The sequence below is a fragment of the Pseudonaja textilis genome, chromosome 16 (genome assembly GCF_049901715.1).
Source record: "Pseudonaja textilis isolate UNSWEBS1 chromosome 16, rPseTex1.2, whole genome shotgun sequence".
NCBI lineage: Eukaryota > Metazoa > Chordata > Lepidosauria > Squamata > Elapidae > Pseudonaja > Pseudonaja textilis.
The window spans coordinates 6,173,388-6,188,727 of NC_142005.1; the positions used below are offsets into that span (position 1 = coordinate 6,173,388).

General features: G+C 51.6%; 1 protein-coding gene across 1 annotated transcript; it reads right to left on the reverse strand.

Annotated features, from left to right (window-relative positions):
* Positions 1-258: 258 nt before the first annotated feature.
* On the reverse strand, positions 259-14,274 carry RCOR2 (REST corepressor 2). The gene is made up of 12 exons (XM_026716500.2): positions 14,102-14,274; positions 10,913-10,969; positions 9,910-9,990; positions 8,552-8,604; positions 8,203-8,364; positions 6,396-6,520; positions 5,340-5,409; positions 4,545-4,760; positions 3,210-3,287; positions 2,383-2,440; positions 1,321-1,541; positions 259-1,222 (listed from the first exon to the last, which is right to left on the reverse strand). Exons 1-12 carry the CDS (start codon positions 14,214-14,216, stop codon positions 872-874), a joined length of 1,587 nt encoding a protein of 528 aa, XP_026572285.2. The 5' UTR covers positions 14,217-14,274; the 3' UTR covers positions 259-871.
* Between the last annotated feature and the right edge of the window lie 1,066 nt (positions 14,275-15,340).

Here is a 15,340-nt window from a genome sequence, read left to right on the forward strand (position 1 = left end):
AAATGATGGGGAGGGGGGGAAACTGGGGGAGGGGTGCTCTTCCTTGGATAACATCCCAACTCCAAAATGATTGGGGGGGGGGGAGAGAAAGAGGATGCATCTGGGGGTTATCCCTTCCTCCCCCGCTACTTTCCAATCAAGCACCATCCCGAAAACTTGTACCAAAATATCTTTTATTGAAAATGCCACGCGGGACTCTTAAAGAGAGACGTCAGCGCTGAGCTGTCCGGCGAAGGGGCCGGGGTGGGGGGGGTTTGCTAGGTTCGAAGAAAGTTTTTTTTTATTTTTGAAGGGGGGGGACACGTAAACGGTCCTGTTCCTTCCTCTTAAGGCGATCGACAGCTGACCCTCGGACGCTCGCACGCTGCTGCTTCCAGGAAGGGAAGAGATGAGTAAGTACAGAGCAGATCGGGGCTTTTTCGTCCTCCGTGTAGAAATTCCAAGTCCTCCTTCTCCGGCATGGGGATATCTGGTTCGGAAGCAGTCGGCCTCTTCCCCCCCCCATCCCCAAAATTGGGAGACATGCCCCCCCCGCTCAAATCATCGTCACCCCCTTCTTTCCAAGCAAGGGAAACATATCCTGTCCAGTCCTATTCCAAAACTACATCTTCTACTGTTTTCTCTTTAACCCACCAAGCCCCCTGCCCCAATGCCAGCATCACCCCATCCAGGGCTGCCAGCTTTCCAAACTATGAGAGAGGGGAGGGCAGGAGTGGAAAGCCCCCCACACACACACCCTCTTTCTCCTGCTCCCCCCTACTTCGTCCCCCTTCCCACTGCGTTCACCCCACGCCCGTACCATTCGTACTGTTCCCTGCCGAGCCCCACCCACCGGGGCCGCAGCGAGGCTGGCGCAGGGGGTCCCCCCGCTTCAGAGGGACCCCAAGGAAGGCAGAGGGGGCGGCTCGCCCGTCCCGCTGAGCAGCGTTGGGGGGTGCTGGGCTCCCCTCTGCGTGGCCTGGCGAGACCCCGCGGGCCGGATGAGCGGAGGCGGCAGCTGGTTGACCGAAAGTCTGGGCTGCAGGAAGCGGCCTTGCTGCAGGGGGGGCGGCTGGCGGTGCAGCATGGGGGCGGTCGGCAGGGTGGGCCTCAGCAAAGGGGGAGGCTGGGAGAGTGCCACGGGGGGAGGCCGGGCGGAGGCGGGGGGGGGAAGCGCAGGAGGAGGCTGGGGCGGCTGGCTTGGAGGCGGCTGCACAGATCGCGATACAGCGGTGATCTGGACCTGGAAGGATGAGAGGAATGACGTCAGCGCCATGCCGGGTACCCCAACGGTGCCCGGGATCCCCCCCCCCAAAAAAAGGCCTTCCCCCTCCCCCTGACCTCGTCCTCTTCCTCGCTGCTGCTCTTCTGCTCCTGGGGGGGAGAGCTGCCGTGGGCGGGGCCCGGACTCAGGCCTTCCTGCTCCGCCTCCCACTCCTGCAGCACCTCCTCCAAGTTAAACCGCCGGCGGTAGCTGACGAAGAAGGTTTTCACCTGCGCCACCGTCTTGTTGCTGATCACTTCGGCGATGGCTTGGAAGTCTTTGCCGTATTTCCGGATGGCTGCCGCGGGAAGGGGGGGGAGGGGGAGAAAAGCCAAGGTTGAACAGGACGCCCTGCATAGCGCCACATGGCCAGCAAGAACGTGGCACCCTGTCTCTTGTGTGGAAGCCGACAGAACTTGGGACAAAGGCTCCCTGGTGCCCCCAGGGGGAAACTGCTTATTTATCCTACTGGGGGGTGGGGGGGGTCTCCCACCCATTCCACATGGTGGCCTAGAGCAGGAGTCGCCAACCTTTTGGACCTCGGGGACCACCAAACTCAAATAATTTTAAATCCCAGGAAGCACTTAACTGGTTTTGTAGGTGTGGCCTAATTTGTGGGTGTGGTTTGGTGGTCATGTGACTGGATGGGCATGGCTTGTATGTAAATATTTATATAAATATTGAATTTTTTTATATAAAAAAGCAACTTTTACTCAAAATCAGGCAGATTGAGTTGCTCACAGAATCATTCAGGGATCTATCTATCTGCCATCGGCTAGCTCAGTCTGTCACATAAAATTTGTTTGCCGTGAGTCTGCACTGAATAACAGAACCTTCAGTCCTAAGGGAGGTTCAGCTGTGCTTAAAAGCAGAGCCGAAGATCTAAAGACTAGCTAGAAATCTAACCGTTTCCTGCTTCCTGGCTAATCTAAATCTCCCGGCACAGCAGAACAGCTGATTGTCGGAAAAAAGAAAAATAGCAATTTAGCAGGCAAGTTTACCGGGTAAGGAGTGAGTGGGCGGAGAGGGTTCCCGCGGGCCATGTGGGCGGCGCGGCCTGGATTAATTGCTTTGGGGGGTTGCTCTGGGGGTGAGATTTCTCTGCGGCCCACCTTCTGATGCGAGTGGGGAAAACTCACCCTGCACTGCCAGCAGCTGCTCATCGGTCGTCCAGCGGGAGTTGAACTTGATGTTAGTCTGCAAAATGTACCAGTTTGAATTGAATCTCGGGGGGGGGGACACCCTTTTTGACCCTGCCCCCCCCCACAGAGCACTTTGGAACCCCAAAACCAGGAAAGCACTGCCCCCTCCCCCAAAATCCCACAGGGGGGTCCTCCTGCTGCTCTCTCCAAATATTGCCCCCAATTCAATTACACAAATACTAGGGACTAAGGCGGGATAGAACTAAGGCGGGACTAGAACTCACTGCCTCCTAGTGATTGGCCCAAAGTCTCTCAGTCATCTTTCACGCCTAAGGCGGGACTAGAACTCACTGCCTCCTGGTGATTGGCCCAAAGTCTCCCAGTCATCTTTCACGCCTAAGGCGGGACTAGAACTCACTGCCTCCTGGTGATTGGCCCAAAGTCTCCCAGTCATCTTTCACACCTAAGGCGGGACTAGAACTCACTGCCTCCTGGTGATTGGCTCAACATCTTCCAGTCAGTTTTCACACCTAAGGCGGGACTAGAACTAGAGTTTCCAGGTGATTGGCTCAACGTCTCCCAGTCAAAGGCGGGACTAGAGTTCCCCCACCTAGTTCCTAGCCTGGAGCCTAGGCCTGGCTGGGCCAAAATGGCTCCCTTACTTTTAAATAAATCCAAACAACGTTTCCCCTGTTGCCCTACCGCCTATTTTGGGGAGCACGAGGTTGGACCTCTCTCCTGTCCCCCCTGCCCTGAATGAATTGGGGCGCTCACGTTCTTCCCTCCCTGGAGCTCCCCGCATTGGCACACAGGCGAGCGCTCACCTCGGTTGGACGCAGTTTGTGTATCCCCTCGCCAAGCGCCTGCTTCATGCTGCTGTTGATCTGCTTGATGCTCTGCACCTAGCGCAGAAGGGATGGGGAGTCTCAGAACAGGGGGTGGGTGGGTTCCAATTTGGGGGCGGGTGAACACCCCCCCCCCGGCAAGCTTAAAGGATGTAAGAGGAGACCCCAAAGGAGCTGGAGATAAAACTACAACAACCTAAAACTAGGGTGAAATTTCCTGACAGAACAATTAACCCGTGGAACTCCTCGCCTCCGGAAGTTGTGCCTGCTCCAACACTGGAAGTTTTTAAGAAGACTTTGGGATTAACCATTGTCTGAAGTGGTGTAGGGTTTTCTGCCTAGGAGGTGGGTTGGACTAGAAGACCTCCAAGGTCCCTTCCAACTCTGTGATTCCATTCCATTCTGTTCTGTTGTATTATCTGCCTCCGATTCTATTCTATATTTTATTCTCTACTTCTTATTCTATTCTAATTTCTAATTCTATTCTATATTCTAATCTCTATTTATTCTGTTCTAATTTCTAGTTCTATTCTAATTTTATTCTATATTTTATTCTCTACTTCTTATTCTATTCTAATTTCTAATTCTATTCTATATTCTAATCTCTATTTATTCTGTTCTAATTTCTAGTTCTATTCTAATTTTATTCTATATTTTATTCTCTACTTCTTATTCTAATTTCTAATTGTATTCTATATTCTAATCTTTACTTATTCTGTTCTAATTCTATTCTAATTTTATTCTATATTTTATTCTCTACTTATTCTAATTTCTAGTTCTATTCTAATTTTAATCTATATTTTATTCTCTACTTATTCTATTCTAATTTCTAATTCTATTCTATATTCTAATCTTTACTTATTCTGTTCTAATTCTATTCTAATTTTATTCTATATTTTATTCTCTACTTATTCTATTCTAATTTCTAATTTTATTCTATATTCTAATCTCTACTTATTATTCTGTTCTAATTTCTAATTCTATTCTAATCTATATTGTATTCTCTACTTTGTTCTGCTTTCTAATTCTGTTCTATATTTTATTCTCTACTTCTTATTCTAAATTCCAATTCTATTCTAATTTTATTTCATTCTATTTTCTATTCCTATTCTGTTTTCTGTTCCTATTTCTATTCTATTCCCCACTTCAAATGGAAGAAAGTCAACACTTAAAAGTCGGCTTCTATTCTGCGCCCCCGTGACTTTAGCGATCCTCGCCTGCCAAGGACACCTTTTAAAAAATAAGGAACCCCATTCAAATCTTTTTTTTTTTAAAAAAAATATTTACATAAGATTTTGGATTGGAACTGGGTACCTGGCGTTTGAGCGAAACCAGCTGGGAGTCCAGGTGGCGCAAGGTGAGCAGGGCCACGTCAGGGCTGGTGGAAAGTCCCGTGATACCTTCTTGGCTCAGATACATGCCCTTCGGGGGGCGCCGGCGAGCACGGAGAGGATGATGCCGATATTGGGGCAGCTGCACCTCCTTCTTCATGGGCCCAGGTTTGCTGCTGGGGGGCTTCGGATAACCAGGCTGGAGGGGGGGGGAGAGGGGGGGAGAGGGATGAAACGGGAGGCTGTGGGGAAGTCGACTTCCACGCGCTTCTTGAACCGCTCTCAAAAAGCAGGGTCACCCCCATCTCCATGTCGTAAGATGAGGATGCCAGGCAGAGCTTCTCTTTCCCAGAACACCTCTGGCTCTTGATCCGGTACCGGGAGTCCTCGATTTTGCGACCCAAATTCCGTGGCTGAGTGAGACCGTCGGCAAAGCGAGTTTCGCTCCGTTTTACGACCGTTCTCACTGCGGTGGTTTGTCGCCGTTAATTGAGCAACCCGGTTGTTAAGTGAATCTGGCTTCCCCCATCGATGATGGGGAGGCCCGCAAAAGGGAGGCACTGCGACCGTCATAAAAGACGGGTCGTTTGCCCCGCGCCTGAGTTTTGATCCAGTGACGGCGGGAGATGCTGCGAGGCTGGTGAAAAACAGCCATTTTTCTCCCATGCCGTTGTACCTTCCGACCGTTGTTAAACGGAAGGTTATAAGTCGAGGGCTTCCTGTAATTAGTACCCGGTTGGACTCCCGTCTGCACAAGGGAGCCTTCCTCATCCCTTACCTCCTTCTTGGGATCCATGGTATCAAATTCCCCTTCACTGGCCTGCCGGGGGTCTTCTAATTCATCGTTGCTGTGGGGAAGAAAATGCGACCCCTTGAAGTGGAGTCTTTCCCAGCCACCCCAGACTTACCTATCCTAGATCCTGTTTCCACCTAATCGGGGGTTTAATCCTAGTTTGTTCCCGGCTTCCAGATGCAAAGTCCCGTAAAAACACATCTCTGTGGTTGGCCTGTTTCTTCATCTGTGTCTTCCCCTCTCTCTCTCTCTCTCTCTCTCTCTCACACACACACACACACACACTTTCTCTCCCTTTCTCTTCTCACATGCTTACTCACTTTTTCTACCCCACTCCCTTTCTTTCTCTTTCTTTCTCTCTTCTCTCCCTCGCTCTTTCTTCTCTCTCACACACAGATACCTTTTCTCTTTCTCTTTTTCTCCCCTTTCTCTCACATTTTTCTCACTCTCACTTTCTCTTGTTTTCCCACACTCACTCTTCCTCTTTCTTTCTCGCTCTCTTTTTCTACCCCTCTCCCTCTCTCACACACACACACGTTTTTCTCTCTCACTTTCTCATCTCCCTCTTCTCACACACTCACTTCCACTCTTCCTTTCTCACTCTATTTCTCTACCTCTCTCTCTCATTCTCTCTCCCTCACTCTGTTTCTCCTCTCTCACGCACACTTTTTCTACCCCTCTCCCTCTCTCACACACACACATTTTTTTCTCTCACTTTCTCATCTCCCTCTTCTCACACACTCACTTCCACTCTTCCTTTCTCACTCTATTTCTCTATCTCCTTCTCTCATTCTCTCTCCCTCACTCTGTTTCTCCTCTCTCACACACACTTTTTCTCTTTTTCTCCCCTTTCTCCCTCTCTCACACTTTCTTTTCTCTCCCTCTCTCTCTCACACACACACACAGCCCTGAAGAGCTACAGGAGACCATTTTGGGGTGTGTGTGTGTGACATAACCACCTACCAAGCTCTCCCGATCGCCCCAAAACAAGCCCATTCCTTCCTTACGCCCCGTGCCAGACAGATCCCTTTAGTAGATTACCTGTCATCCTTTTCTTTCCTGCTGAGCAATTTGCGGGCTTGGCGATCCATCACGCTTGTCCGACTTCTGGTCTTTTTCCAAGAGTAGTAATATTTCACCAGGCTGGGAATTAACTTGTCAGGAAGCTACACAAGATGGATGGATGGATGGAGAGAGAGAGACAGACAGACAGAAAAGTTGGTGCCTCGGTTGTTATAAGGTGATGATCACCCGGTCAGGCTTCTCCTGAGAGGGTTTATGGTCAAGAAATCCAGCCTCTAAGCTTTTGTGTAATGATCCGCCCTCAGTGTTTGGCCAACCTTGTGGGTTTGGCTTCACACACAATGCAATTGAAATTTTTTCAGTTGCCAAGCGTCTGAATTTTGATCACATGACCACGGGGAGGCTGCAATGGTCATTAAGTGTGAAAAATGGTCATAAGTCCCTTTTTTCAGTGCCGTTGTAACTTCAAAAGGTCACTAAGTGAACTATTGTAAGTCAAGGACTACCTGCAACTGAAAACATCTCATTCATTCATCCATTTTCACTATTTTTTTCCCCTTTTTTCTTAGATTCAAGTTATATCAATCAACTTCATTGGCTATTATGTCAAGTTATGTCAATCAACTTCACTGGTTATCAATGTCAAGTTATGTCAATCAACTTCATCATTGGCTATCGTTATGTCAAGTAATGCCAATCAGCTTTATTGGCTATTATGTCAAGTTATGTTAATCAACTTCATTGGCTATAGTTATATCAAGTTATGTCAATCAACTTCATTGGCTATTGTTATGTCAAGTTATGTTAATCAACTTCATTGGCTATAGTTATGTCAACCAGCTTCATTGGCTATCATTATGTCAATCAACTTCATTCGTTATGTCAAGTTATGTCAATCAACTTCATTGGCTATAGTTATGTCAATCAACTTCATCAGTTATAGTTATGTCAATCAACTTCATTGGCTATAGTTATACCAAGTTATGTCAATAACTTCATTGGCTATCATGTCAATCAACTTCATTCGTTATGTCAAGTTATGTCAATCAACTTCATTGGCTATAGTTATGTCAATCAACTTCATCAGTTATAGTTATGTCAATCAACTTCATTGGCTATAGTTATACCAAGTTATGTCAATAACTTCATTGTCTATCATGTCAATCAACTTCATTGGCTATCGTTATGTCAATCAACTTCATTGGCTATCATATCAATCAACTTCATTGGCTATCATGTCAAGTTATGTCAATCAACTTCATTGGCTATCATGTCAATCAACTTCATTGGCTATCATGTCAATCAACTTCATTGGCTATAGTTATGTCAATCAATTTGATCAGCTATAGTTATGTCAATCAACTTCATTGGCTATCATGTCAATCAACTTCATTGGCTATCATGTCAATCAACTTCATTGGCTATAGTTATGTCAATCAATTTCATCGGCTATAGTTATGTCAATCAACTTCATTGGCTATCATGTCAATCAACTTCATTGGCTATAGTTATGTCAATCAATTTCATCCAGCTATAGTTATGTCAATCAACTTCATTGGCTATCATGTCAATCAACTTCATTGGCTATCATGTCAAGTTATGTCAATCAACTTCATTGGCTATCATGTCAATCAACTTCATTGGCTATAGTTATGTCAATCAATTTCATCAGCTATAGTTATGTCAATCAACTTCACTGGCTATCGTTACATCAAGTTATGTCATTGGCTGTCAGATAAGAAAGAAAAGAGTGACATGGTTTGAACCCGTCTCACCACAGCAGTGCCGTAACCACTGGGTGAGGCCGAATGGGGCATTTATTTACCATCTGCTGGATGCGAGCAAAACTTTTGCCGTGGAAGCTGAAGGCTTGTTCGAAGAGGACTTTGTCCTCCACCGTCCATTCATCGGGGAACGGCGTGAAGTTGGCTAAATCGGCCAGCGACTTCTCCACGTCGTGTTTATGCCACAGGAGCATCCCCAGAGCCTGTTTTGGGAAGGGGGAAAGAAAAAAGAGATTGAGACCGCGGACGTGGGGGGAAAAAAAACCCTGTTTCTCCCCAGCCCGAAGAGGTGGGAGTCCCTTTAAAATAAGTTTCTAGTCCCCGTGGGAAAGCTGAACTTGAACAGGACGGGAAGTTTGGCTGGGCCTTTAATGCTATTTCTTTGTTTACCTGTTCGATGTTGTAGCCATGCTTTTCCTTGGCCATGGCGATGTATTTGTCCACTAGGGGGAGTAAGAGAGAAAATTCAGGCTCTGGAAAGGGGGCGGAGCAATAAATCAGTAAGACAAGTAGTCCTTGATTTACGATGGTTCGTTTAGTGTCCGTCTGACAGGTTACAAGAGGACGGGGGAAAAAAAGTTGACTTTTTTCAGTGCCCTTGTCAAGGGACCCAGGTTTTTGGCAACGTAGCTGATTCTGTAATCTGCTCAGAGGGGGCCCTAAAATTATTTTAAAGCGGTATACAGGTGGTCCCTGACTTACGACTGCTCATTTAGTGACCATTCAAAGTTATGACGTCGCTGGGAAAAAGTGACTTATGACCATTTTTCGACAGTGACGAACTTTGCAGCCATCCCCACGATCGTGGGATTAAAATTCAGAATTGTGGCAAGGATATGCAAGGTCGCAAAATGGGGCCAGGCTCACTTAACAACATAAAATCTGGGGCTCAATCACGGTCATTAAGTCGAGGACTACCTGCGTAAGTCTTACGGCTATCGTCCGAAGGTCGTAAAAGGGAAACACGTAACCCCAGGGGACACCGTCAGAAATAAGAGCCGGTCTGCATTTTAATCACCTGACCACGGGGAATGGTGCAACGGTGGTAAGTGTGAAAAACGGTCCGAAGTCACGTTTTTCAGTGCCGTTGTAACTTTGGGCGGTCGCTTAATGAACAGTCGTAAGACGAGGACTCCCTTTGTTGGACACCACCTTCGTTTCCAATCTCACAACAACGCTGGGAAAAGGTTTTAGCTGCAGCCCTTCCGCTGCTCCTCCGCCATCCTTTCAGGGGGTGCCGCTCCCAAGTGACCCCTCGGGACCCCCAAACCCCAACCCCGATGCCCCCCCCAGCCCCCCCCCCACTCTTCAGCAAAGGCTGAACTGCCTCCTGCTGCCAATTCACACCCCCCTCCCCGCCACAAGCTTCCTATACCAGCCAGATTAAAAAACCTGGGAGCGCATGAACGGCATAACAATTGCTTCTAGAGGGAGGGGGAACTGCCAATCAAAGGCTGTGCTACCAGATGAGGGTGGAATAGATGGAATCCCACCCCCCCTCCTAGAAAACCCTGGGCAAGGTTGCTTCTGGAGGTGAGGAGGGGGCTCCAAGCAGTAGGGAAGAGAGAGAGAGAGAGGGTGAGAGAAACTGTCAATTCACGCGAAGATCAAAATAGCTTGGAGGAGGAAGGCTCTGGTGATGGGTGGGGGGGGCAATTGGGGGTGGGTGGGGGTCACAATAAGGCAGAGGCCATTGATTTGAGGGTCCCTTCCTGCTCTTCTCACCGGGGAGGGGGCTTCGCACTCACATTTGGCGTCAGAAACACAGTGGTTGGGGGACCAAACCAGCATCCCTTTCAGCTCCTTGTTGCTGTACCGAGCTGGGCTCTCTGGGTAGACAAAAGAGGAGAGGGGCCATTAAGGGACACACACGCGCACACACACACACAGAGACAGAGGCCAAATCCCTCTCCCCATCCCCAAAGGAGGGGGAGAGGAGAATGGACAGGGGAGGAGGGGGGGTCAAGAAGCCTGCCCATCCTTCCCTGCACCCTAAGCGGCCATCCTCATTCACGCTTGCTGCTTTGGTCTTTATTTATTATTATTATTATTATTATTATTATTATTATTATTATTATTATTATTATTATTATTGTTGTTGTTGTTGTTGTTGTTGTTGTTGCATTATTATTATTATTATTATTATTATTATTATTATTATTATTATTCAACGGGCACTCCTCCCAACCCACAAAAAATAGACAAACACACACTTGGCCAGCGTGCAAGAAGGGTCTTCACCTCCACCTAAGAGTCCCCTCACTAAGAGCCAAAGGCTTAAAGAGGTTAATTTAAGGGAGGGGGCAGGCAGGACTGCAAGGATGGAAAGGAGACCACAGGTAGAGGTTTATTTTATTTTATTTTATTTCCAGAGAGGGATGCCTTTGGAGAGTGGGGGGGAAGAGGGGGAAACTGCCAGGAAGGTGGCCAAGGGGCAAGCGGAGAGAGGTCACAAAGACACACACACACACACACCTCCCCCAAGTCACCCCGCCCTTTTTCTGGCCTGCTCCTTCTAGAAGGATTATGTGTATTTACTTAGCGTAGGTCACTTGCAATCCGGGATGCAAAAATTTAGTTTAAATAAAGAAGGAAGGGGGGGGGGAGAAAGCAAGCTTTCCCATTTGCCTGCAGCCCGGCAAAAGAGTGTGTGTGTGTGTGTGTGTGTGTGTGTGGGAGTGGGGGTTGTTCCTTCCCTGCCCTCTCTCCCCTCCCCTCTTCCCTCCCCCCCCACACTCCTCCTTTTTTTACCTGGTTTGCACTCCGGAATGGCTGCCTGGTAATCTGCTCCCACACGGATCATGCTATCTGCGCGAAGGAACAAGAGAGGGCAAAACAACAATAACAACAACAACAAAATAACTCTCAAGTTAAGGGGAAGGAGGGGGGAAGGAGGGGGAGGGGGACACACAAGGGGCTTCCTGAGGGGGGCTGAGTTGCCAAGCAACCTGCCCCCAGGTGCCCGGAAGTCGGGCTCGCTTGCCTCCCAACCCCCACCCCATTTGGATCCAACATCTGGGGGAAGCTTTGGCCAAAGGGGGGCGGATTTGCAGGCGTGTTAAAACAACGGCAACCCCCTCCCCATGCCAAAAGCCCCCCTTTTCCCCTTTCTATGTTTGGCTTCCTTGGCCTGCTGATGGGGGCTGGGAGGTGGCTGAGCGGAGACCACTTGGGGGCCCAAGGGAGCCTTCTCCTTCCCCCCACCCCTCATATTCTCTCCCCTCCCCCACTAACCAGCCCTCTGATCCTCTCCAAAGTGAAGCCAGAGGAGAGTTGGGGAAGAGCCCCCCAGGCTGGAGCCCCTCCCCCAACTCCTGGTCCTTGCCTGCTGTCTTAGCATTCAGGCCACCGTGTGTCCCTGAATCGTAGACCTTTGGGGCTGGAGAATCAAGGCCCCCTTGGGGCGCCCCCAAAAAAACAATAAGAGAATAACTGAGAAACCTGCCATTAAAGTTTGAGCCTCCCCACCATCTATTCCCGCCTCCCCAGCAGCTTCTGTCCTTTTGATTGGGCTTTCTTTCCTTCCTTCCTTCCCTTTTCCTCCCCTTTGTTACTCCTTCCTCCCTCTTCTTTCCGTCCCCTCCCCTTCATTACTCCCTCTCCCTCCTTCCTTCCCTCCCCTTTGTTACTCTTGCCTTACTGCCCAGCCGCCTTTCTGCCTTTCTTCCTTCCCTTTCCTCTCCCTCCTCCTCCCTCCCTCCCACCCTCCCTTTCCTTCCCCTTCATTACTCCTCCATCATCTCCTTCCTTCCTCTTCCTTCTCTTCCCCTCCCCTTCATTACTCAATCTCCTTCCTTCCTTCCTTTCTCTTCCTTCTTTCTTTCCATCCCCTTCATTACTCCATCTCCCTCCTTCCTTCCTTTCTCTTCCTTTCCTTCCCCTTCATTACTCAATCTCCTTCCTTCCTTCCTTTCTCTTCCTTCCCCTTCCTTCTCTTTCCTTCCCCTTCATTACTCAATCTCCTTCCTTCCTTTCTTTCCTTCCTCTTCATTACTCCCATCTCCCTCCTTCCTTCCTTTCTCTTCCCTTTCCTTCCCCTTCATTACTCCGTCTCCCTTCTTCCTTCCCCTTCCTTCTCTTTCCTTCCCCTTCATTACTCAATCTCCTTCTTTCCTTTCTCTTCCTTCTTTCTTTCCTTCCCCTTCATTACTCCATCTCCCTCCTTCCTTCCTTCCTTCCCCTTCCTTCTCTTTCCTTCCCCTTCATTACTCAATCTCCTTCCTTCCTTTCTCTTCCTTCTTTCTTTCCTTCCCCTTCATTACTCCAACTCCCTCCTTCCTTCTTTCCTTCCCCTTCCTTCCCTTCCTTCTCTTTCCTTCCCCTTCATTACTCCATCTCCTTCCTTCCTTCCTTCCTTCCTTCCTTCCTTCCTTCCTTCCTTCCTTCTCTTTCCTTCCCCTCCATTACTCCACCTCCCTTTCCTCCCTCGTCTGATATCCTCAAACAGCTGCTAAGCAGCAGCAAGATCTGGAAACATTTAGCCAATGACATGCCAAGGAGCTCCCAAGCTTCCCCTTCCTGGCACAAGGTCCCAGGAACACATGTGTGTGGGGGGTGGGTTTTTTTTGGGGGGCAGCTGGGAAGGATCTCAGAATTGGGGTAACTTCCACCCTCCAGCCTCTCTCTCTCTCTCTTTTTTTAATCCCGGGATGGGATCGGAGAGGTGGCTGTGGGCCATTTCAACTCCCAAACACCTTGTGGCTTCTGGGTGTGTGTGTGTGTGTGTGTGTGTGTCGTGCAACCTCTGTTCCTCCCCCCCACGGAGACACAATACCTCCCGCCTTTCGTGGGGAAAACCCAGGTAGCTTTGGCCCTTGGTGGGCCTTTCCAGGGAGGTGGGGATGACTTGACAGAGACAGATGGCATCTGAAAAGAGCCCGAGAGCTGTCCTTCCCTGCCCCCCCCCTCCACCAAGGAAGTAGTCATTGGGGGGAGGGCTGGAATTAGCAAACGCTTGCCCAGAAGCCCCCAAAAGGTGGGCGGGGGGGGCGGTCTGCTAGCTGACCAAGGTGGGAAGGGAGGTTGGATTCCCCACCCCAGGAAAACACGGATCCCAGCAGTAGCCTTGCAAGCACGCTTCTCCTTCCACCCGCCCCCCCATCCGAGAAGCGTGGCTGCGTGAGGAATAGACGCCCCCCCCCTCCCCAGCCCCAGGCATGGGGAGGCTCCTTCCACATCCCCTCCCTAGAGATGCTAAACAAAAGCCGGTGGGGGCGGTGCAGGAAGCTTAGCACCCCCGCCCGCCCGCCATGCCTAAAGGGTAGGAAGAGCTAAGGGTTGGCTGGGGGGGTGTTAAACCCAATGGAGCGCTCTCAAAGCCAACTTCCCCATTTTAGGCTTGGGGGGGAATGGGAAGGAGGAGGGGGCGGGAAAGCGGCCCGGAGCATCCTTTCTCCTCCTCGCCCCCACTGGCGGACCGGGGGCGGGCAAGGAGATCGCCCAAAGGTACCCCCGACGGCGGGGGAGGAGGGGGGGCAGGGCATTGTCTCACCCGGGAGCGGGGAGGGGGAAGGGAGGGCTGCAAGGCTTCCCCCCACGCGACCCAGACCTCCGGCCTCCCCTTCTCCACCCCAGCCCACCACCCGCCCCCCGCATAAACTCCGCGCCCCCAGTCCCGCGCTGCCCACCCCTTTCGCCCACCGCCTCATTGTTATGGTTGGGCTGGCAAGTTGCGGGCCAGCCAATGGAGGAGGAAGAGGGGGTTTCCAGATCAGACCCCCCACTTTCCCCACCACCACACACACACGCGTCGTGTCCCACCCCCGGATTCCCCCCACCCCAGCAGGGCGAAGGCGGATGGGGCAGAGCGCAAAGCAGGGCGGCGAGGTCCCCCCGTTGCCCCCCATTGGGGTCCTCACCCAGGGGGCTCTGGACCCCGGTGGGGACCCCGATCCTCCTCTTCCTCCTCCCCTCCTTCCCTGACGCCCCCCGCAGGCTCACCGTGCGAGTGCTCCTCCTCGCTGCTTTCGTCCTCGGAGTTGGGGTGGGTGCCGTTGGTCGCCGACTTGGCCCGGCTCCTGGAGAGGATCCCCGATTTTTCCATGACGGAAGGCATCGCTCGCTCCGGCCTCTCGGGGAAGACGGAGCCCCGGTGCCCGCCGCCCCCTCCCCGCCTCCCACCGTGTGCCCCGACTCCCCAAATTCAGAGCCGCCCGAGAACCAGCATCGCTCGGCGGCGGAGGGAGGGAGGCAGGCAGGCAGGCGCAAAGGGGCGAAGTTGGGCGGGCCGGGAGGACTCCCCGACCCAGAAGCCCCGGCCGGCCGGCTGGCTGGCTGGCCGGGTGGGTGGGTTGCGCCGAGGCTTCTCCTCCTCCTCCTCCTCTCTTCTTCCTCGCCGCGCGCGCTCCGCTTCCCCTCCCTTCTTCTCGCGTGGGATTCCCACCCACCCGCCGCCGCCGCCGCTGCCGCCGCCGCCTTGCAAAGTTACGTTAAACTTCCCCGGACCGGGCGCAGGCGGAGCGAGAAGGGGCGGCGGAGGTGGGGGGGTGTGTGGAAAGCCTCAAGGGCCGCCGAGTCCCGGGGGTGGGGGAGTGGAGACCGAGGGGGAGAGGAGGAAGAGGAGGAGGAGGAGGAGGAGTGGGCAGGGGGCGTCGCCGAGAAGGACCCCGGATGCTCTCCCTAAAAACACGGGGAAAACAGAAGGGGGGGATCTTTTTTTTTTAAAAAAAGAAAAGACCAGAGAAAGCTGAAAAAACGGGGGAGGGGCTTTTCTTTGCCCCCTGGAAGCGCCCCCTCGAGCCCTTAAAACAGCCTCTGTGCGCGTGCCCCCTTCCCCCTTCTTTGGGGAGATGCAGCAACTTGGGCAAGGGGGAGGTTGCAACTCCCGAGTTGCAAAGGGGAGAAAGGCGAGTTCTGCACCCCACCCCGCCCCCACCCCCGTTTCCAGGCCCCCCGGCCCTTGAAGCGCAAAATAAAAATAATAAAAATAAAAGTTGCGGCCGAGGGCTCCTTGCGAGCGCTGTTCCCTTCTCCTCCTTCCTCCTCTTCCTCCTCCTCCTCCCGCCGCCGCCACCCGCTCCTTCCCCTCCCGCGCGCACAATGAGTCGCAGCCCGGCGCTTTCCCTCCTCCTCCTCCTCCCCCCCCCCAGCCGCCCCCTCCGCCCCGCTCTGCCTCTCCGGCTGCTGGTTGGGAGAAAGTAGATCCAGTCCCCCGCCTGCCTTCGCACCTCCTCCTCCTCC